Source organism: Akebia trifoliata, chromosome 15 (assembly GCF_017979445.1).
Source record: "Akebia trifoliata isolate Shusen 1 chromosome 15, ASM1797944v1, whole genome shotgun sequence".
NCBI lineage: Eukaryota > Viridiplantae > Streptophyta > Magnoliopsida > Ranunculales > Lardizabalaceae > Akebia > Akebia trifoliata.
Window position 1 is genome coordinate 20,539,375 of NC_141389.1, and position 23,955 is coordinate 20,563,329.

The window sequence follows — 23,955 nt, forward strand, 5'->3', positions numbered from 1 at the left end:
ATCTATCTTCTCAACACATCCCCTAAGCCCCAAAAAAAACTCATCTTCCCAACATTCCAATCCCAATATCACCAAAGTTTCTAAATTTTCCTACTTCGACGGTGTCTTCGACCATGAACTTCCAACGAATAAGTACCCTTTCGCTTGTCATCATTATTGTTGTTGTGGTTTTAAGTCAAAGTGGTGTTGAGGTAAGTAGGATTTTGGTCGGGCATTTAACAACTATACATCACTTGTCTACACAACCCTCGGTTTACGAGCAAGCAAGATCGGCCGTGTTGGCTTGGTATATTGACATCTGGGCTGAGCCCTAGGAGCCTCGGTCACTAGCTTAGCCATGTAGCCATGTAGGAAAATATTGGATGTTTTGGAACTCTTGAAGCAACAAGAGCATGCATAGTGTAACTTAGCCATGTAGGAAAATATTTATAAGGAAAATTATACATCAAAATTACAATTCTTTTAAATTTTATAAATGAAATAATTATTATTTTTGCTTGAGTTCCTAATTGGAATCACTTTGCCGTGTTTGGAATCTCACTTTGATTTATGAAGAGTTTTGAAAGTCCAAGCTATATTGCATTGGGATATAATTAAAAAAGAATCAGGATCAGGTAAGGTATTCTATTCAAAGGAACGGTGTCCACGTGGCATGTAACATGTTTTAGTAAAGGCCTTTTTTACTTACTATGTTAGATGTTAGTCAAGAAAGTGTTTTTGTTTTACTTGGAGTATGAAACACGTTGGACTCCTAACCAAGTCATTTACTATATTTGCATGCAGTTCGATGTATTTAATCACCATCCAAAATGTGCCATGTTTGACACCATACATTACTGTATGGTCGAGACAGATCGTGAGTACTCATTCCCAAATTAAAAAATAATAGTAAATTAGAATTCATTACACTACGTGAAAACTTCAACAGAAAAAATTGACGGGTCAAGGCCTAAGAATTTTTGGTCTAGGATCATCGAAATTCTAGATATTCCCAAATTTGACGGATTAGAGTTATCAAATTTCTCCCATCCTTCATTAATTTAACAGTTTTGGTCCGTCAAAAAAAACACTATAAGAAAAATGATCTATAGCAACGACTTATAACAACGGTCAGCTAAAATATGTGGCTATAAACCATTTAGTTGCACCCGAAACTTAAGTTGTTATTGAAATACTCCGTCACTCCCACTCCTACTCACACTCTCCCTTCCTCTCTCAACTTCACTCTCCTCACGGGTCAGCAAACCCTCTTCTAGTCCTCCCTCCCTCCCTCTCTCTCTCTCTCTCTCTCTTGCTCTAGACTCAACACGTTCATGCTGGATCCATAGCGTCGCTCATCAGGTTTGTTTTTTTTGTTTTGTTTTTCCACTCTTGAACTATTCTAGGGTTTGAGCTATTGGTCTCACTCAGTAATTTTGATTTTTTTTCTTAATTTCTTCAGATCTGTGAGTTTGAGCTATCAAATTTTCTCTTTCTATATAATCTTCAGTGGCTTTGGTTCTAAGTTTTCAATCTGATATCGAAAATTTTAATCAGGTTCGATAGTCTAGTTTTGGTTCAATTTCAAATCCAAATCCCTATTTCTTTAGTGTTGGTTCAATTTTTAGTTCGATTCCAAACCAAAATCCTAGTTTCTATAGTTTTGATTCTATTTTGAGTTCATATTCAAACCAAAACCCTAATTTCTCGTTTTATAGCTAAGATTTTAATCAAAGAAAATGGTACTTTTGATTATGGTGTAGCAATCAATCCCTAAACCCTAGATTTCATTTTCTAGGTTTTTAATATCAAGAGGAGATCAACTCAGTTGAGTTTCCGCATCGACAAGCAAGTTTTTAAAGCTTTTATTTCTTGATATTTTGATATTTCAACTCTGATCTCAATCACATTTTGGATGAAATTAGATTTCTGATGAGTTTATGGTTTAATTTCAATTTAAAAGACTTAGATTTATGGTTTCACTTTGATTTTTTTTTTTTTTAAATTAAACCTTGATTTCAATATAATCATTTATTTTAGTCGGTCTGGACTCTTGCTTGCCTCTCTCTCTCTCTCTCTCTCTCTCTCTCTCTCTCACTTTCGATTGAGTCTTCTATGAAAATCCCCAATTAAATTAACCTAGTAAGTAAAAAAAAAAAATTTACCTTTGAAATCGTTGATCGAGAGATAAACAATGTGCTTTGGTACAATTATGATCATTTTCTTATCCATTTTTTCAATATGGTTTTGATTTGTACCATTTGTTAATGCTATTTAATAAATGTTAATCTATTTATTTTGACAGTTCAATTTCCCCTCCAATTAAAGTCAATATGATTTTGATTATCCCTTCTGTAATGGGCTAGAATAGAAGTAGCACAACCCAAGCTCACAACTTGAATGATGCATCAAAGGTATATCCATTTGATTTGCTCATTTTTCCATTCTTTGATTAATGGGTGGGACCTAAATTATACATGCAAGTGACATGGGTAGGCACTAGGCTTTTCAAGATAATTGCACCAGCAGCAACTATTGTGGGTGGGGATAGTAGCAACTAGTAACTAGCAACAACAAAAACAACTTAATAGGAATCAAAATTTGTTTATTGGCAATATGTCAACCAATTGAGCTATGTTTTGACAATTACTAGCGTATTACCAAAATGTATTCAACAAGAAAAAAAAAACCCTATGCATCTATAAAAAAAAACCCTATGCATCTATAACAATTTAACTGCCACTAAATGTTGACATTTATTCCTTCTAGAGAAATGCCTGGTTATTTTGTTACATGTGAGATTGGGATTCAATTTCTGATGTGGACTCAATTGTAGTAAGAGAAAAAGGCACTTTATTCATTATGCATTCACCTTTTTGTGTTTAAATCAGTTTAAGTCTAAGCATTCATCTGTAGTGTTTTGTCTTTCAATATCCTCAAGATCCATTATCAACTTGAAAAGGTTAAGGTAACTATGATGTTATTTTTCTTAACTGCTTCATGTTTAGCTTCCTTTTATGCCCATATAATCTAGGGAAATTTTCAGTTTAGTTGAACCTTAATTTAGGAAACTCTGATGGTTTGAGAGCTAATTCTATTTTATTAAAAAATTGCATCATTTCTGATAGAATTTCTCATCTATCATTGTGAGCACATCAAGGTCTACAAGCTCTTAAATAGATGACACTAATTTATAACAATTGTATTTATACACTCTATTTTTGGAACTCAATATGGATGCCATCTTAAGGTCATTGCTAGATTGATGTCTTGAAACTATTGTGAAGGATAATCGCCTGCAACTATTGAGACCGAGTTAAGTTATATGACTTTCTGATAATACGTTGTTCATGTCTCCTATGTAAAAAAGGATTCTGTTCATATTTCAAATTATAGATCAAGATAATGAAAGGAAAAGACTCAAGAGAGAACAAAGTCTATCGATTGATCAAATAAACAGCGGTGGAGAAAGCTTCCATCCAGAATTTGCGTGGCAATTTGGCTTTTTGAAGAAGTGTAAAGCCTGTTTCTACGATATGTCGATGTTTCCGTTCCGCAACTCCATTTTGTTTAGGGGTGTGTGGACAGGAAATACGATGTTGAATACCACAAGTAGATAGGAAATTAGCAAATATCTTATTCACAAATTCAGTGCCACCATCAGATTGAAGGAATTTAATTTTAGTGCCGAACATATTTTCAACAAGAAGTTTAAATTTGCAAAAGTAGGAAAAAGTTTCAGATTTTTTAATTAAAGGAAAAATCCATGTGTATTTTGAGTTATCATCCACAAAAATCAGATAGTAACAATGACCTTCACATGATAGTTCTGAAGCTGGTCCCCAAAGATCAGAGTGAATCAAATGCAGGGGTGAAAAAGAAGATGATTCAGATATTGAAAAAGGTAAACAACTGCTTTTATTTATAGAACAATCTAAACAAGTTACATGTTTTGTACTACCAGTAAAATAAAGACACTTTGAACGAATCAAATGTCCAAAAATTCAAGAACCGGGATGACCCAAACGTTTGTGCCAAACATTTAAAAAAGAATTTTTGTGCCCCATACCCGAAAAAGTTGTAGGGATCAATGTGGAAGTAGATGATGATGAAGAAACTGCTTGGATAGGAAAAAGAAAATCTTTACTAGGACCTTGGTAGAGAATCCTCCCCGTGCGACGCTCCTTGATACAAAAACCATGAGGGTGAAAAATAAAAACACAATCATTATCTTTAACAAAACGAGAGATGGAAAGAAGGTTAGCTTGAATATGTGGCACACGTAAGATATCCTTCAAAAGTAGAAGAATTTGTAAATAGATGCATATTTCCAACACTAAGAATGGGTATAGTATTACCATTAGCAACAGTGATTTGGTTTGTGCCATGATAATCACTTCGATTGGTCATGGTAGAGGGGTCAGCCGTCATATGATTGGTAGCACCTGTAGACGGATACCAAGTGGTGTCATACGGCTGAGGAGAAAGATTCATGGCAGAAAAGGCTGCAGGGAAATCATCTGGTTGATAAGAATAGTTGTGTCGTTGGTGACATTTCAAGGCACCATGACCAGGCTTGCCGCATATTTGACAAACGATGGAGGCATGAGAATTAGTACTAGAAGCACCTTTAGATAATCCAGTAAACTAGTGTGGATGTGCACCTGTTAAATTTCCTTGAGTATTGGGTTGATTGAAGTTACGTCCACGTCCACATCCACGTCCACCACCATGGCCATGACCACGACCACGATTATGAGAGGTAAACAGAGCAGTTGTGAGTTGTGAGGGTGACTAATGATAGAGTTCTAGTCGTTTTTCACGACTAAGAAGCATGCTGTAAAGAGCTTCAAATGAGGGAAGTTCAATGTTAGAAGTTACTGCCGCGACGATAGGGTCATAGTCTAGTCCAAGACCATCAAGAGCATAACAAATAAGGTCTTTATGTGAAACTGGTTGTTGAATAATTGCAAGTTCATCGGTAAGGAGTTTTATCTTGTCCATGTATTCAGAGATAAACAAAGAACCTTTCTGTAAGTTTGAAAGTTCGTGCTTAATTTGATAGAGTCTAACATGAGTTTGAGAAGTAAATGCCCTGTCTAAGGCATCCCAGACAGCACGAGCTGATGTATAGCCGACGATTTGTGCAAAGATTGGTGGTGTGAGAGTTGTATGGATCCAATTGAGAAGGATCTGATCTCTCTTCTTCCACTCTAAAAATGCTAGATTGGCAATGGAACGTGTAATAATACCATCACTCAACGCCGCATCAATGGTTTATGGCAGAGGAGGAGAAGTTCCGTCAACTAAACCAAGCATATCAGACCCATACAAGATCGGTAAGAGTTGTCTCTTCCACATGAGGTAGTTAGATCGATCTAACGTAATGGAGACTTGAGAGAGATTGGGTATGTTGGGTAGCAAAGAAGTTGAACTTGAAGTCATAAGTAGTCTTCTATGAAAGTATAGAATGGAGAAATTTTTTTTTTTTTTTTTTTTTTAGTCTCACCTTGGCTCTGATACCATGAAAGATCAACTAAATTAGAGAATAACTTATTCTCTCAACTTCTTTTCTTACTTTCTATTTATTGAAGAGATTACTTATAGAGTACATAAGAAAACTAAATAACTGAATAACTAAACATAACTCCACTAATTGACATGATCTTATTTGAATGAAGATGTGCGTGGGACAGTTATAGACCACTACTTCATGAATGAGAGTGGGATAGACTTCTGCTGTAACTGTCAATGTGGATTGATGATGTGGATTCATTTGTGCTTAGATTATGAGAGTGAACTGTTTTACAAGTACCATGCAGTACCTCTACTTGACTTGGCCGGATATATCATTTGCTGTAAATAAATTGTCACGGTTAATGCACCAACCCACCATGCAACACTGGTCAAGTGTTAAAAGGGTGTTCTGATATCTCCAAGGGACATCCACTCATGGTATACTTATTCACAAATCTTCCTTACTCAATTTGCACGCCTTCTCGGATGCGGATTGGGCAAGGGATGTGAATGATCACACCTCCACATCTGCGTATATTGTGATCTTGGGTGCCACACAGATAAGCTGGAGCTGCAAAAAGGAAAAGACAGTTGCTCGCTCCTCAACTGAAGCTGAGTATAAGTATATGACTTCTTCTACCGCTGAGCCAAATTGGATTCAGAATCTTCTATCTGAACTTCGCATCTCCGCATCCTCTCCCCCGACCATTTACTGTGATTATGTGGGAGCCACCTACCTATGCACCAATCCAGTTTTTCATTCAAAAATGAAGCACATAGCTATTGACTTTCACTTTGTCCACGATCAAGTCTCCAAGAACAAGCTTCGTGTCTCGCATATGCACACTGCCGATCAGCTTGCTGACTCCTTAACTAAGCCACTCTCTTGTCAGCCATTTCTTCGACAACGTTACAAGATTGGCGTTCGCAATGGAAGTCCAATCTTGCGGGGGCATATTAGCGGAAATCTCAACCAACTGACAAAGCTTCAGATTCGTATCTCAGTGGGAATCTTCAGATTTGTTAATACTGATATTTGGTTCCACTTCTGTAGACTATTGTTATTGTTCAATTTTATAACCGCATATCAGTAACTAATTCTGATACTCATGATGTATATATTCATCACTTTAATCAAAAGAAGGCTACAACCAGTTGTTCATAATTTGGTCTACGCTCGCCATCAATCAGCTTGAACCTAAATTGAGCCTGTACCAGCCCGCCCAAGTAACAACCCCCATCTATCTATTTAAAAATGTGTTCTCTTCAGGGTAATGGGGTGATAAGTCCTTAGGTCTGTCAATGTACTTCATAAAGATAATATCGTACTATTGGTAAGAATAGTGAATCTTGTTCTAGTGGGGTAGATTTTTATCTTCAACTCATCAAAAAAAATTCGATGTGCAAATAGAAGAATACCTCAGATAAATATATCTTCTTCAAAATTTTGATACATGCAATGAGGTATATATATAATTTGGTCCCAATGTCCCCTCCACACACACATACACGTGTGCGCACACTTTCACCGATTTGCATAATATCTTGATGGGATCTGCTTAATTGATTCAGCTATGATAAATATCTCACATGCATGCCGATTTTGGTGAAGAAAGTGACCAATATAACTTATGCCCCACGTAGTAGTCCATGGCTTCAACAACATGGTGGGGGGTCTCCTATCTTTCCCCCGGGGAAGGATGTTGCTTTCGAGATGATCAATCCCCTTCAAAGCAGCAAGTTCAGGGAATTTATCAATAGTGAAGTGAGAGAATGGGTGAAAAGGCCTATGAGGAGCCCACAATACAGCTAATAGAGGACAACTAAAGGTCAAGTTCTTTGGAATGCTGATGTTCTTGATGCTCGACGAGTAGGAGGTCCTACACAAAGTGGACTTCGTTCGATTACTTGGGGAGCGATCATATTTATAACTTAATCAACCTCACAAATTATAATTGATTGAAACAAGTGCGCAAGTATGATCATCATCTTCAAAGCCTTATCCCAAAACTTGAGAAAATTTTAAATGTCCGCACACGACTTTCCCTTTTTATTATATATGCCAATCTAGTAGGTGACCTAACTGTACACACATCAGAATATTTTCCATAATATTAGGTTCGTTTGATTAACTAAGTTGGTAAGACATGTGGAGAGCTTAATCCCATGACCTATGTTCACACACACTCACCACTAACCCTTTGTAGGCCAAACAAAAATGAAAAAAGAAAAAAAAAAAAAAAAAACTTAACCGTCTAATTAGTAAAATCTTTCTTTCGTGATGTCTCCTCCCCTCGATATAACAGCCAACTCAAATCATTGAGATCAACATTCCAATCATCAATCTCAAGAATTTGAATCATAGATCCCGATGATTCATTTTGAAATGTCGAGATTGACGGTTTTAACAAGGTCGATCTCAAAATTTTGATAGTTGATCTCAACAATTACAATCTTTGATCTTGACAATTGAAACAAAGGTCGGTCTCAATGATTTTAATTGTCGATCTTGAACATTTGAATCATCAATCGCACCAATTGAAAGGGGGGTCTAATTAGGGGACATTTAGAAAGAAATCTGGCCTGCAGCGTGCATGCATTAAGTAATTTTCCCTATTGATAATGGTTGCAATTGGTCCCAGACTCTCCAAGTCGGAATTTGGTGTTAGAACTCATTTGCCAATATCACTCTTAGGCTCTGCTTTGTACACTGCAAATGCAAATTATTTATGCAGCAAATTTTTTGCAATGAAAAATTTACCATTGCTTGGTAGCTACCTGGAAATCTCTTGTGAAATCATATTTTGTGTTTAGTTGATATTTGCAATAAAAAAGTTTTGTAACGATTCATTGTCAAAACAAAATGTAGAAATAATTTTAACTTATTTGTACTAAGGGTATTACAAAATTACCCTCAGTAAGTTTTACAAAAACCATGCATATGAATTTACAAAAAATACCCCTATGATGAAGGATATTTTTGTTATAATATAAATGAGCGGTATTCTTGTAATTTTTATATGCACATAAATGTATCTTTGATGAGATTTATTTTTTTGTGAATAAATACCCTAGAAAGTAACTTGTAAGTTAAAAATATGTTTGATGAAGGGTATTTTTGTTAGTTCAATATGCAATCAAATGTATCTTTCAACAGGGGTATTATTGTAAAGTTACATGCATATTATTATAACATGTAGTGAAATAATTTAATTACTATTTTAATAATTTTGATATGCCCAGGTTGGAGTTGAATAATTTTGCATATGATTTGCGATACCTTTTATCTGTGTGCCCCCAAACACCCATAAAATTAATTTCAGAAAATTATTTGCATTTGCTAATGATTTGGAGCTTTCCAAGCGGTGCAGCAATGTATTCAAAGCACAGTAACAGAATTGTTTCTAAGCTTTATTTTTCTTCACCTTAATCTTAATCTTGGCTTTCTCTCTCTTAAATAACTTTCATTTACTAGGATAAATAAAATAAGATTTTTGCTTCCTCAGAAGAGCTGGAAATGAGCATTATTTAGGTCCTAAATTAAGATTCCATGAATTTTTTTTATTTTTTTTTGTAGGTAAGATTCCATGAAAATTGAAAGCCCAATCCAATACGAGTTGCATAGGGTCTGATCCCTGATCAGATCCTCCTCATCAGATTGATTGGTACCAAATCGACCCTGATCTCAGCCTTACTTACTAGAACCCAAATCCTAGATCCAGACCCGAAGATAACGAATCAGTACAGACGTGATTAGAGATCCATTGACAGCCCTAGTTGTGACTTGTGACTTTACATGGTAAGGGCGCCGTGTTCTAAGTGGCTCTACAAGATGTCCAGTTAAGTCCACCAATGTATAAACTAATTAAACAAAGGGATGAATTAAATCATAAAAATGCAAAGTCAGTTTATCTTAATTTCACAATGTTCTAACAAACAATCAACAACTATCTATCTATCTATCTATCTATGAAAATGACACTAATATAGTCTGCTGCCCATGAACATGCATGCAATATGTTAAATAAACTACTAGAGAACGCAGTTGCTGCAGCCTCAGAATGGATTGCCTTCCAGTCTCTGTTGATCATCTGCATTAAGGTTTCCCCACCCACCACCCCAACAAGTATTTCATCAGATCTTCTCGTCAACCCACACAAACACAACTAAAATACAAACTTTTGTTAACGTCACCTCAAATCATATGTAAAATCACCGCAGAATTAGCATACATCTTGGGGTGGCGTTGGCAAAAGTTGGTGTGGCAATGAAGCTCTAAATAATAATAATAATAAAAAAAAACAAATGCAATAATAAAGCCGCATGAAGATACAAGAAATATATGTACCTTTAAGTATTTTGGTTCGACAACGGAATGAATAAATCCCTCCTAATCCTCAATGGCACCATATTAAACGACAAAAAATAGACAAGACCCAGAGATAAATCATTAGCCTGTAACTTTTATCACACCTATTTCATCGATCTTTGAGCTCTTATGCTGAATCATTGTAGGGGAAAAAACGGGTTAAGTCAAGAAAAACAAAAAAACAAAATGCAGTTTTGAGTGTTCAAATGGAATTGATAGGAAAATACTTCTCTTTGTTACCTTACTTTTCTTGTGTTTCTGGATATCAGTGAGATTTTCAGCCCCATCATGCTTCCTCTTCTGGAAAGTTAAGAATATAAGACACGATTGAGAATAGCTAATTATAATTTAAAAGGAGAAACAATCCAAAAAATTCCCTATTTTACATTGTATTGATCTTGGATCTCTATCACACATACAATTGTCACATGCTCATGAATCCCAAGTACAATATACCTCACCATCATTTCACATAATGGCCTAAAAAGAGTTCATTAGGGCCAGGCATAATGTAAGAGTTGGCTTTCAGCCAGATTATTCATGAGAGCTGCTACTGGCATGGCACCCCAACTTTTACTTATTACACCCCAATTTCTTAAATTATTTATCACCCCCAAATTAAAGATTAAAACACACCATTCAAACATTACAAAGGTTTGGCTCAAATTATTATCTCAACATTTTAACACTAATTCAAAAAATTTCAGTAGTTGTTTACAATTATGATTAGACTCATAAATTCTTAAACCCCAAAAAATAGAAATCTAGCCAAAAAAAGAGCTGCAATTGGCACCCCAATTAAAAATAAAGAAAATAAGTAAATGGTTGAGAATAAGTAAAAGTTGGGGTGCCAATAGAAACTATGTCTCAATTTTTTTATTAGATTTTTTTTTTTTGGTTTTAAGATTTTATATGAGCCTAATCATAATAGTAAACAACTACTGAAATTGTTTGAACAACTACTGTTATAATGTTTTCTAACGTTTACATATCTGTAACGATTGAATGTGTTTTATTTTATAACTGGGGTGTGACAAATAATTTAAGAAATTGGGGTGTAATAAGTAAAATTCGGGGTGCCAATAGCATCTCTGTAAAATATGAGAGAGCTTCTATAGGCACCCCAACTTTTACTTATTCCACACCATTTGCTTATTTGCTTTATTTTTAATTGGGGTGTAATAATTAAAAGTAGAGGTCAGCTCTCTTATTCATTTATGTTTCCTGACACTAAATAACATGTCCAATGCATGGATCTGACCTAGCCCTATCGCATTTGTTTCTCCTCAAACGTAGCTAAATAGTTACTTATATGTCATCTAAAGCAGGTATTACTCAAATGTCTTTGATGGTCATTTGTACATCTTTTGCCAGTCAAACATTTTGATTGCTAATAGCCAAAACAAACAATAAACAAGAAAGATTACAGGAAGCCATACAAAACATAAAGGTCCAGAGATGATTGAAATCCAAACCTTGTCATGGTGTTTCTTTGAAATATCCGCACCAGTATCCTGATGCCCACTTTTATCTTTCTTTTTCTCCTTATCTTTATCTTTACTTCGGTCCTTGTGACGGTGTTTGTGCTTCTTATGCTCCTTGTCCTTGTCCTTGTCCTTGTCTTTGTCCTTATCCCTGTCCTTGTGCTTTTTATGCTTCCTCTCCTTGTCTTTGGACTCACTTCTTGATTTCCCTGCAATTGTAGGAATCCCCTTCTCTGCCTGTTGAACACCATGACAGAAATGGATCGGCACTTCAGTCCATTTTTTTACGAGAAGTATAGTAGTACGAACACCATGATGTCCTGAAGCATACGAAGTGAGACTGACACTCGATGAAAAAAGATCCAACTACACTACAAACAACAATAAATTCAAATGTGGTAAATTTCTTACAGATGGCAGTTCAATTGGTGCTGTTTCTCTCAGTTGAAAGGCTTCCCTAAGTGTATCCAAGTCAAAAGGCTGTATGTGAGCATTTGTATCTCTTGTGTATGAGGTATTTTGTAAGAGTTGATTCAATTCCATCCCTTCTCCTTTCCTAATTTCGGTGTCTCCCACCACATTGTGAAGGTAGTGTGTATCTGAGACCGATAATGGAAGTGGCCTCTTGCAAAAGTACTCATGGTGGGCACACAATTTGTAGTGATTTATAAGATCCACAGCACCAGAAAGTTCTCGGGGCCCTGAAGTCTCAAAAAGAACCTCAGTTAACCCAAATATCAAAAAAAATAAAAAAAAATTTGCAACAATGAAGTAATGTGGAACCAATTCGTAAACCAAAGCCATTTGCACAAAATATATGGAAAATGAGAAGTATCAAAATTATCCCTACTCATTTATCATAGGTCAGAATTCTACTGAGGTGACACCTGAGTTTACACCTTATGCCCATGGTTTCAAATCTCGGTACAACATCTCTCGACTCGTTCATGAACGAGAGCGTGTTGTCTTGGACGGTCCATCTTGTCTTTAGACAAGATAAACCATCTAACTTGGTTTACAATTATTTATTGCTATATAGTTATATCAAAATAATTTTAAAAAGGTAGCTTAGAGGTGTTTAGTCACAAGATCATATTTTATCTAGATCATAGATATTTAAATTATAAAAAATTTAATTCTTTTAATAAAAAATACGAAATCCCAGTTGACTTGTTCGAGTTTTACTGACCAAGCAGAGATTTTCAAAAATATAGCCCAAGTCATCTTGGTTGTCAATCGAAACACTGTGCAACAGGATTCTGATTGACAATCTGCCTCATCCATGACCAATACCAAGATGACTCAGGCGAGTCATCTCAGTCAGCGACGAGATTTGACACCATGCTTATGCCACCTCATATTGGCCATAGTCCAGGTTTAAAATTGTCTCAGTAGGAACTATTACAACTGTCCTTATCATAGGTTCATAAACCTGCTGGAGTAAGACTTGGACAATACCGATTTTCGATCAATTGCACAAGGTGCAAAACGAGTTGTTCACAACTCAAAGAAAACAAAGACAGGTGATAGACAAAAAAATTAATATATATATCATATCTAATGTAAAATCATTACTATTATTTTGATAGAGTATATAACTGATTGTTCAATGATTTAAATATATGCATTTTGTGCAAGGAGAATGATAAGAGTGTCAACCATATACTCATCATTTGCAACATTGTGTGAAAGGAGTGCAGCTTCTTTCTTTTCCAATTTGGCTGTAGTTAGGTCTTATCTAGAGATATTGCAATACATTTTCTTTTTATAAATGTTGTTTGGTATCATGGGGAAAATACTTTATACTCAAAACAACTGGATTTTTAAAGATAGAAGTCGGACTTCGCCAAAGTTTGCCTGTAATAGGTAAACTCTTGATAGAATTGGTAGTTTGCCATCAATGAATTCCAAAGGATTAAGATGGGAAGCTAAGGTTGTAATTCCGGGTTTGTGGTTTATGGAGCAATTACAAACTGTTAATTGATGTATGAGGAAATGTTTTTTTTTTTTTCTTGTAAATTCAAAAATCTATTCCCCTCCTGGCACAATTTTTCCAGCTTAGCACAAAACTTGTAATCTAAACCCTCTCCTACCTACACCCAGAAAAAAATGGGGCTAAACTGAGATCTTGATATAATCAATCGAATTAAGATTTAACAATTTTACTCTTTAGAAACTAAATTTCCCCAACTTAATGATTAAATCTCACTTAAAGAAAAGTATGTAGTCATCATACTCATTTTAATAAACAACTACATAAACAAGTGCAACAAATAATTATTTCATTATCGTAAAAAATAAACACATTACCTCTTCCAAACTTCTTGCCTTCAGAATTCATTAGCTCAGACCCAGAGAAAAAACATGGGCATATATTATCTGAAACTGATTCCGAAACTGAATCTGAATATGAATCTGAATCTGAGATATATAAAAGTGTGATTTAGTAGCCATCAACTATTTAATAACCCGACCAGAAAGGCAGAAACATTCAACAAAGTACATTCTCACTAATGGATGATCATCAATCAAAAATAAAAACAAGTTGAGAAGATTAACATACACAAAACACTACTAACTACGGTACAGAGATGCAGAGAACCAATGCTTATAGATTAATTACCAATATCAACAAATCTGCAACTTTAATAATAAAAAATTATATTAAAAAAAAAAAACCTAAATAAAGATACCTCTTATAATCAATTAGCCCAGCTCTCTAAAATCGACGTTCTTTCTTGATCAAGGGAGCAACTCAGATCCTCAACGAGTAACCAATTATCACTAAATAAATCCCTCAAACAGCAATTAAAACAAACTTGAATTCCTTCTGCAAGTAAAAGAAAAAAAAAACCCTAGAAATTCAAAACCCTAGAAATTCGAAATCTGAACGAGTGGAAACCTTGTCAAATAGAAAGTAAAATTACCAAATCGAGGGTTGTTAAGGTTGAAATCCAACGTTTGGGGTGAATCAGAAAGTAAATAAATAAAGAGATCGATCTAGCAGAGGAAATAGGGGTCCTGCTTGTTCTTTCGAAAGACCAAAATATATTTTATATGTTTATGAATTAGTATTTGGTATTGCTGATTTTGTCAGGAATTGGTCCAGCTGCAATATATTTGCTTTCCACGTGTACAATAGTTGGACCTTTTAGTTTGCTTTCGGTTGCTCGCGCACGTTAACGGGGTTATCTCATCTACGTGTAAGTTCGTTAATATGCAGCTGGACCAAATTTAATCCCTAATCATAATTGTACTATACTATACTATCCCAAGTGCGACGGCAAGAGTGGTAGTGGCTTGGCTGTGTTTGGGAAAGCCGTTGGAAGGCTAAATTCACCGAACACGTTCCTTTTTTTTGGAATTTTAATGTTTGGCATCGTTAATAAGTATTTTTAATTGCTGATTCGTTCATAAAAATTCAGCCGAATCTCTCGACTACCCACGCTTCAACGAGCCTCCGCAAAATCCATGGTTCCACAAAAAATAGATTAGAAAGTTCAAAATATAATCGAAACCCAAATCGAAATCTCAATCTGCTTTTTCTTCCCAAATCGAAGAAACCCCAACCGCAGATGAACTCAGCACAGACTCTAATCTCCTCGATGAAGAATCTCGTATTTGTAGTCTTGTCAGAGAAATTAACAACAAATCTCTTGATCTCGGACCCAATGGTCGACCTCTCTTCACCACCACCCAATCTGTCTCTCGACTCACCAAAAGAGATACCTGCACTTAACATTCATTTCAGCTCTCTCTCTCTCTCTCTCTCTCTCTCTCTCTCTCTCTCTCTCTCTCTGCACTTAACATTCATTTCAACTCTCTCTCTCTCTCTCTCTCTCTCTCTCTCTCTCTCTTTAAATTCTCTATTTTTCTTTTTTAATTTTGTGTTATCTCTCTCTCTCTCTCTCTCTCTCTCTCTCTCTCTCTCTCTCTCTCTTATTAAATTCCCTCTTTTTCTTTTTTAATTTTGTGTTATCTCTCTCTCTCTCTCTCTATCTTATTAAATTCTCTATTTTTCTTTTTTTATTTTGTATTATTGACTTTTAGGTGAAATTTCCATTACGTATTTAACTTTAAATTTTACCTTATTAGAAAAAAAAATATTGTTTTTTATTTTTTATTCCAAAAAATTACACTTTATAAACATCAATTTTTCTCCCACTTATGTAAAATGTTTGAATTCTGAAAATGGTAGATGAATATTAAGCTGAAATGAGAATTTCACAAAAATCAGCCTTATTTTTAAATAAAAAAAATTCTTTGTGTATATCTTATCTTATTAAATATACGGTTCCATTATTTTTAAATTTTTTCTTATGTTATTTTTCTTGAATATATATATATATATATATATATATATATATATATATATAGATTTTGTGGTGATGCAATGAGGATGATTTAAATGCGATTTTGGGGGAGGGATTACAGATGGGGATTATAACAGAGTTTGAAGAGTCGAAACAAAGTGCATTGGTTGTTAGACAGAACTTCTTGGATCTTTGAGATAATTTTAGACGCATTGTTGATCCACCATTGTGGTCCTCCGATGGTAAAGGTGTGAGCTTAATTAAATTTTAATCACATTATCTATTAAAAAAGAAAGCTAGAAATGTGAGAAAGGCACCTACAAGTTGGCACATATTAGAGAAAGTAAAATAAAATACTTATTGTTAACATATTAATACTTATATTAGATAAATAATTTTTTTTTTTTAATATTATTTTTAATTTTATCCAATAATTTTTAGATAACAGGTTACCAAACAGTTCAGCATTTTAACAGCACAATTAAATAGCATGTTACCAAACAATATATTCAATTCAGCAAGTTGCTTCAGCAACAGCAACAGCAACTTTCTCTCAGCTTCAGCAATTTAATTCAGCATCAACAACTTTACATACAGTTTTTCCAAACAAAGCATAAGTGAGTATCATTGTTTTAAAGCCAAAGTATCGGTGAGATGAGCAAGAATAACCCTAGGGGCCACCCTCAGGATTTATCATGAAAGCACCTAATGCATGTGTAGGGATGGGACTTTAAATGCCTCGAGAATTCGTCGGGTGCTCTGAGAGGCTCAAATACCATAATTGAGATGACAAATAAGATATGGACTGAGCTAAAAAGGCTTTGTCATTCAAATGAATGATCATAAGGTGGTAGTGACGTTTCTCAAGGAAAATATACTCACACGTTACGGTTCATCTAGGGGTGCACATGGTTCAGATTGGTTCGATTTTTGGTAAAATTGGAATTGAACCAAACATGACCGATTCTACAAAGTTGGAATCGAACCAATCAAATTACCCTATAGAATCGAACCAATCCAAATCAACCTTGGTTCGGATCGGTTCTCAATTCTCATACTTATTATTTTTAATAATAAAAAACCAAGCAAAATAAATATTAAACAAAGTATCACACATAACACATTAAAAATAAAAAATCATGAAAAAATTAGAAAATAAAAATCATTTAACACTTACCTTGTAAGTGATGATTGAATATCAAAGTTATTCTTAAAATCAAATGTTGATTGTTGCTTTAAGATTAAAAAATAAAGAGAGAACATTTTTTATGAGTTTTTGTTAAAAAAAAACAGAGGAGATGAAGTTGAAGTTGAGAGAAAGAAATGGGTTGCCTCTTTATTTTTCGATGAGGTGGAGAGTGACGAGATGAATGAGGGAGATGAACAATAGTTAGGTTTTCTTCAAACTTGTATATATAAATTGGTTCAGTTCTATTATACCCCTAATCCATAACTGAACCAAATCAATCAAATTTTTTTTTACAATCCATACCCGAACCAATCCAATCCAAATGGCTCGGATTGTTCAGTTCTCAGATTTACCCAATCCAATGTGTACCCCTAGGTTCATCCTAAGTTATCATTAGAGATGTAAAAAAGAATTTTCGCAATTATGTTTTCGAATCTGTAATGAGAAAGTATGAAATAACTCATAAAGTTGCTACCCCTTATCACCCTCAAACAAATAGACAAGTTAAAATCTCTAATCAAGATATAAAGACAATTTTAGAGAAAAATGTCAACACTACTCGTAATGTCGTTGCGACTCATAGATGCTCTATGGGCATATCGCACAGCTTACAAAGTATCTATAAAAATGTCTCCCTACAGGCATATTTTCGAAAAAGTCTATCATTTGTCAGTCGAATTAGAACATCAAGCATATTAGGTTATTAAATGCCTAAACTTTAACCTTAGCCAAGCAGGGGAGAACAAGAAACTATAACTCAATGAACTTGATGAAATTGAGAATGATGCCTACGATTGTGCTAGGAAATACAATGATAGAACAAAAATGATGTACGATAAGCTCATCCTAAGAAAATAATTTCAACTAAGGCAGAAGGTTCTACTCTACGATATTAGGTTATATCTTTTTCTTGAAAAATTGAAAATTAAATGGTCAAGCTCGTACATAGTCTATTTTATGCACCAACATAGTGCAATAGAAATTCTTAATCCTAAGGATGGGTTAAATTTCAAAGTCAATGGATAAAGACTTAGGTCGTATCTAGAGTATTCCATTCCAAAAAATAATGAGGTCCAACTCGAGGATTCTATTTATCAAGATTAGAACTATCATCCACTTAGCTAAAAACATCAAACTTAGCACTTCTGAGAGGCAACTAATGATTTTAGATTTTTTAGGTAACCGATGATTTTTTTTAGAATAAAGTAGTATTTATTTAAAAAAAAAAAATAGATTTCAATGTTTTAAATTTTTTTAAAATTATTCCTATATCAGAAATACATCAAATCAGGTATTTTCCACTCTTTTACCTTACCTTTTAAGTTATTTTCAATTCTGTATTTCATGCATTCATTCTAGAAATTAGAATATTAATGACAATATTCAGTTTAGATTTGGTGGTATGGATTGGTCAACCAAATATTTGTTTTATGGTATTTTTCCAAAAAAATAAAATTGGTATTTGCTTTTCAAAATAAAACATGAGTAGATAATTTTAGACATTTTATTAAAATTAGAAAAATTAGAATTTTTATAATAAATCTTAAAATTTGAGCATTTTCATTATCATTCACTTAGTAAATCTTTGAAAGAATTACATCTTTAAAATTTACTACACATCTGACTAATTCTGAGAGTTTAGGTTGATTAGAGTAGAATAAAACCTCTATTTGCCTAGAGTGTTAGGGAAAATCATGTCTAGTGCACTCTGACTTCCTTCTCCTTTAACTGGCTAATTAGAAGAAAAATAAAACTAGGTATTTACATTTTAGACAGCAACCTTGGAATTAGACTACGTACATTGAAAAATGTTACCTGCTTCAAAAAATGAAAGAAAAAAATATGTGTAAAAAAAATTAGAAAAAAGTTTGAAGTATGGAATGCAGAGTGTAGTGAAAAGATCCAAAAGAAACAAAAGTAAAAAAAAAAAAACCTAATGAGGCCACATAATTTTCTATTTCAATAGAGTGAAAGTCGTCAATGATAAAAATGTGAGTAAATTGGAATGTAAAATGGAAGATCACAGGTAAATTTCCTTAAAGGTATTAAAGTGAACGTCCACACCTCTCACTACCCTAGACAGGATGTTGAGTTTAGAGTTAGATTTTAAGTTAATTCGATCATTTTAGGTAAATTGAGTTTAACTCTCCTTTATAAAGTTGAACCTTAAAGTTCTATTTTGACTTTTATTGTGCACTAAAGGTCATAACATCTCTAAAATTCTCCTAAAAGATTTTATAATGACTTGGGTTCTGTTAAAAAATAAATTATTTATTTTTTAGTAGATCTAAGTTTAGTTTAATGCCTTCACATATTAACTTAACTAAATTTTGATACAAAATATCATGTTTTGAATTTTGTGGGTATATTCATTGTAAATCCTCACGAGTCAAACTTATCCTCTAGGGATAATCTAAGGGTTTAAAGGTTTGCTGCATTCGCTAAATATAATCAAAGACCTACGAAAGTAGCATTATTTTTATTACTTATTTTTATTTTTTTATTTTGGTCAAGATTAGCAAAGTCTAGGTTTGAGGTGTGTCAAGTGCTTAAAAATGTGTATTTTTTCATTATTTTATAAAATATTTAACTGTATTTCTAACCTAAGAGTTACGATTTCTTATAAAATATGTATAATAGTTAATTGATCATAAATTATATTTTATTAACTAAATTACATGTATTTTCATAGATTTCGAAGGTTTAATTATATGTCTATTTTTTACAAACAAAATAGATGAGAATTAAATAATCAAATAGTGTAAAAGGATCAAGGTTAAAGTCAAAGTCAAAACACAGTCCAAGATGCTCAATGATTTCTGATAGACAAAATCAAATTCTAAATCTGTCACATCATACCTTTTACCCATAACTTTTTACTCTCTTATCGAAATAAGGCAAAATTTAATGGTTAAAAAAATAAATTCAGAGGAAAAAATATTCGTATTTCATGTAGACAAGCTCATTCGGACTTCGAATTGATCAAAAACATGTAACAAGTCAGAGACTCCAAGTGTGTCACGTTTCACCATTTTGACTGTAACTTTTGAATAGATTATCAAAACAAAGCAAGGTCAAAGAGGTTAGAATTCTAATTGAGAGGGAAATATATTTATATTTCTTATAGAAGATCATATTCAAATAAAAAAAGGACGAAAGCGTATTACCAAAACAACCCCACTTTTTATTTATAAAAAGACCTTAATTCTTTAGTTTTTAACATCTCTCTTCTCTCTTTGATCTCTCTTTCATTTCCTCTCTTAATCTCTTTTTCTTTTATTTTTAGGTCTTAGTTTATTTTTATGCAATTTGAAAATACATTATTCAAGTTAATTTAAGAAATCAATAAAAACTAAATATGATATTAATTTTATGTCATTTGTTGATTTCTAGAATGAATCTTGACTAATCTCCTAATTTAAAGAAATTGATAAAGCCAAAGTTATTATTTATTTTAGTTTATTTTTTTAGTTCTTGAAATTTTTATTATTAAAATATATTTCTCTTCCAACCCCTATTTTTTAGTATTTTCAATTTATTTCTCCTTATCCTTCATTTCGGACGTGATCCATTATTATTGGGTACAACTCATTATATTGGATGCACATTGATGTTGAATCATTGAGCGGTAACATTATTAAAGTGAAAAAAAATTTAGGCAATTTCAAAATTTTAATTATTTTGTACATTATTGTTAAATCCTTTGAATCAAGAATCTTTGTCGATTTATTGATTTGAGTTATCAAAAAAGAATTTAAAAATAAATTCATTTAAATTAATTATCCTAAGTGGATTCATTCTCCTTAAATGTTTTTCAATTCAAAAATTTTTTAATTAATTTAATTAATTTTTAATTTAGTCTCAAAAAAGTTCATCATATTTCTTTAGTTTCTAAATTTATGAATATTAGTCATTTAATCCTTAATGGAATGACTTTATTTGTCAATCTAAAGTATGCTTTTAATTTTAATTTTATATTTTGTTCTTGCCCTTTTCAGAAGTATTTTTACACAACAAACACTTATCAATATGCCCATGCATGTTGTGCTATTAGGTGGTTAAGGCACTATATGGTGTACTTCGCATGTATACATCATTGTGAGGAGTTTGAGAGCCTTAAAGTTTTCGTGATTAAATACATCCAGCGTTTTTGGTTAATCAATCACGTATGATGGATCGAGTATGACCTAGACCGCACGATCACATTGGTATTCAATCGAAAACAATAGGATACGTTAGATCAAGTTAGTACCCAATTAGGAATGATCAGATTCGTTGGATTGTGTTGGTATTTGATTGGGAATGATCGGATCTGTTGGATCATGTGGTGTCCAATCAGATGAGATCAAAATTGTTAGATTGTGTAAATTTATCTAATGACTGTTGATGATGAGATACGAGACACATATTTTCAATGGGATGCAATCAGGATCGTTAGATCTAAGATCAACCAATATCCAACACCTCTTAAACGAAGAGTCTGTAGACACCCCAATTTGCACGAACCCGTTAGGAAGATCCAAATTTCCTCGAATTGATTCCGATTTAAAACTCAAGATTTTTTACGAACCCACATTGCTATTTTGCATCATTTTCATGCATACATGCATCATGTCATATAGTTTGCATACTCAACCTTGCCCCTAACCCACTTCAAATTCGTATTCATTCTCCATTAACCGATCCATCATCCATACCCTCACCATGGTCCACTCCCTAACCAACCTAAGTCCAAAATCCAATGCCATTCTAAACCCAATTACCCAAATCCATTACCTAAACCAACCTAAACCCAAAACCCAATGCCATTCTAAGCCCATAACCTAAATTTATTTTCTTGCCCAACCTAAGCCCAAGACAAAATCCAAATCCAAGCCCAACACCAAGCCCACCCCAAGTCCATTCTCTCACCCCTTCATAAGATGACACATGTTGATACCTCATAAGCCCCCAATGCCCAATGCATCACCTAATTGGAGGGTCAACTTCCTTTTTGTGTAAACTCAAGAATGCCCTTCTCAAAAGGTTTAGTCAAACCAAAAAGGTTGTTTGGTCTTTGGTAATAATCCATAAAGGTGAGGAAACTTCCCATTATGCCCTCAAAAGGTGGGAATCTTCAAGTACATACATGGAGTTCTCCCATTGGTCCATTTCAAAAATATACTTCTACCCATGCTTTATGAGTTATTTACAAATGAACCAAAGTCTACTTTTCACCTACCACTTCACCTTTACACATGTCATCCTCCTATTCACCCTCCCAAATGTGCTTTTGTTTTCCCATTGGTTCATTTCAAAACTACACTTCCACCCTTGCTTTATGAGTTATTTACAAATAAACCAAGATCTACTTTTTACCTACCACTCCACCTTTACACATGTCACTCCCCCATTCATCCTCCCAAAAGTACTTTTGTTCTCTCACCTCTATTTACCAAAAAACCAATGATCAAAGCATGCTTTTAGGGTTTCTTCACAAATGTCATCTTTACCCTCATACAAATAAAAAAAAATCCAAAAAGAAATAACCTAAATCTCATGTCCATTTTCCTTATTTTTAGGGTTGGACCACTTTATCCCCAAAAGTTCTCCAAAAACTCTATAAATACCCTCATTTTCTATGATCAACTCATGCTCTCAAGCCCCCATCTCTCAACCTAAAACTCTACCAAAATCTCTACTCATCTCTCATCTCTCAACTTCCAACCTTCAAATCTCTTAACCATCAACTACATCCTTCAACTCTCAAGTTCTCAAGCTCAAGTGCTCTCAAGACTTCCAAAAGGGTCAAGGTGGGATAGTAGTTAGTTATCTATTTTCTTTTATTTTTGCATCTTCTTCTTCTATCCCTCTTTTTTTTTTTTTTTTAGAAGCCTTTAGGATGTAATGGAGAACCCTCCTTCATCCCGAGTAGATTGAACCTCAACCTTGGGCATGGAATGCTTGAGGCGGTTTGGTCGAAAGGATGGAGGTTGAAGCCCTTTTTTAACCCATCTTCATATCATGCATCATAATGTACACTATGCACACACATCACACATGTTAGCTATGATGAAGAAATGTGTAACTCTCTTGATGGGGTTAAAACACTAAGTTTCTAGCTAAACATGCATGCATTAAGGTTATAGATCTAAGGGTATTCCATCCATGGAATTTCTCTAAAATCCTAAACCAACATCTCAACTCATGCAAAAGTGTGTTGACTCCATAGAATGTCTTCTTCCATAAGATATTTCTTATGTCAACACCAACATCAAATCCTCTTCTAAAGAGGTACATACACACTATGTGCACCCACCCACTTCATGCATCTCATGCATTCTACTTGTTATTTTATTTTTTTTCAAAAAATGGCCAAATCTAAAGGTAACCACCTTAGGTGGAGAGAATGGGGTGCTTAACACCTTCCCCATTCTCTAACCGAATCCCCTTACTTAGATCCTAGGTAGACCATACCTTTTCCATGATTGAGAGTCACTACAATGCCATAAAAAATGGTTTTCAAAAAATCGATTCGGGTGCCCATTCACTCCCATTTACAAAAAAGAATGGTGGCGACTCCAAACAACGTAGCATTGAGGTTCAAAGGTGAACATTCTCATGTCTACAACTTGGCGACTCCACTGGGGAGTTTGCGGGTTCAAACCATGACCATTTGGCCATTTTTACAAAAAAAAAAGGGAACAAATTTCAATATGTGTTTCTAACATTGTTGTTGTTTGTGTTTTGTTTGATATTTTGTCTTCTTATTCTTGGGGAATGGTTGTAATATGTTCTTTAATATTTTGTGGGTTGAATGCTTGTAAAAGGGGGTTGATACTTGTTTTTAAAATGCACTTGTGCACTTACGCTTGCATAGCCCATTACACAAACCTCCTCTACCTATAAAAGTTTAAACCCGGATGCTTAGTAGTTTCACGACTCGAGATCGCTTATTTCGGGTACGGGGACGAACACATCCAACCCAATCACCAACCTAAGACATGTGTACTTCGGTATGCATTGAGGTTTGAAGAATGGGTAACCGTGAAGCCACCTATAGCCGCATGCATTCAATACGATTAGAGGCTTAGGACACAATTTTGGAAAAATGAGTTATCAACC

General features: G+C 34.0%; 1 protein-coding gene and 1 long non-coding RNA gene across 5 annotated transcripts; one reads left to right on the forward strand and one right to left on the reverse strand.

Annotated features, from left to right (window-relative positions):
* Positions 1 to 1,162: 1,162 nt before the first annotated feature.
* On the forward strand, positions 1,163 to 6,639 carry LOC147384560 (uncharacterized). Its single transcript, XR_015172428.1, has 3 exons — positions 1,163 to 1,341; positions 2,285 to 2,393; positions 5,661 to 6,639. It is a non-coding gene; the product is annotated as an uncharacterized LOC147384560 (long non-coding RNA).
* Positions 6,640 to 9,386: 2,747 nt separating this feature from the next.
* On the reverse strand, positions 9,387 to 14,420 carry MED19A (mediator of RNA polymerase II transcription subunit 19a-like protein). Of its 4 annotated transcripts, XM_086426490.1 has the most exons (8): positions 14,277 to 14,420; positions 14,043 to 14,179; positions 13,660 to 13,770; positions 11,761 to 12,050; positions 11,341 to 11,586; positions 10,106 to 10,165; positions 9,845 to 9,997; positions 9,387 to 9,587 (listed from the first exon to the last, which is right to left on the reverse strand). In XM_086426490.1, the coding sequence occupies exons 3-7, from the start codon at positions 13,688 to 13,690 to the stop codon at positions 9,947 to 9,949; spliced, it is 678 nt and encodes a 225-aa protein (XP_086282616.1). In that variant the 5' UTR covers positions 13,691 to 13,770; positions 14,043 to 14,179; positions 14,277 to 14,420; the 3' UTR covers positions 9,387 to 9,587; positions 9,845 to 9,946. The 4 variants fall into 4 exon arrangements, with proteins under 4 accessions (XP_086282616.1, XP_086282617.1, XP_086282614.1 ...); XM_086426491.1 differs by lacking the exon at positions 9,387 to 9,587 and having other exon boundaries at positions 9,851 to 9,997; positions 10,111 to 10,165; XM_086426488.1 differs by lacking the exon at positions 9,387 to 9,587 and having other exon boundaries at positions 9,851 to 10,165.
* Positions 14,421 to 23,955: the final 9,535 nt, after the last annotated feature.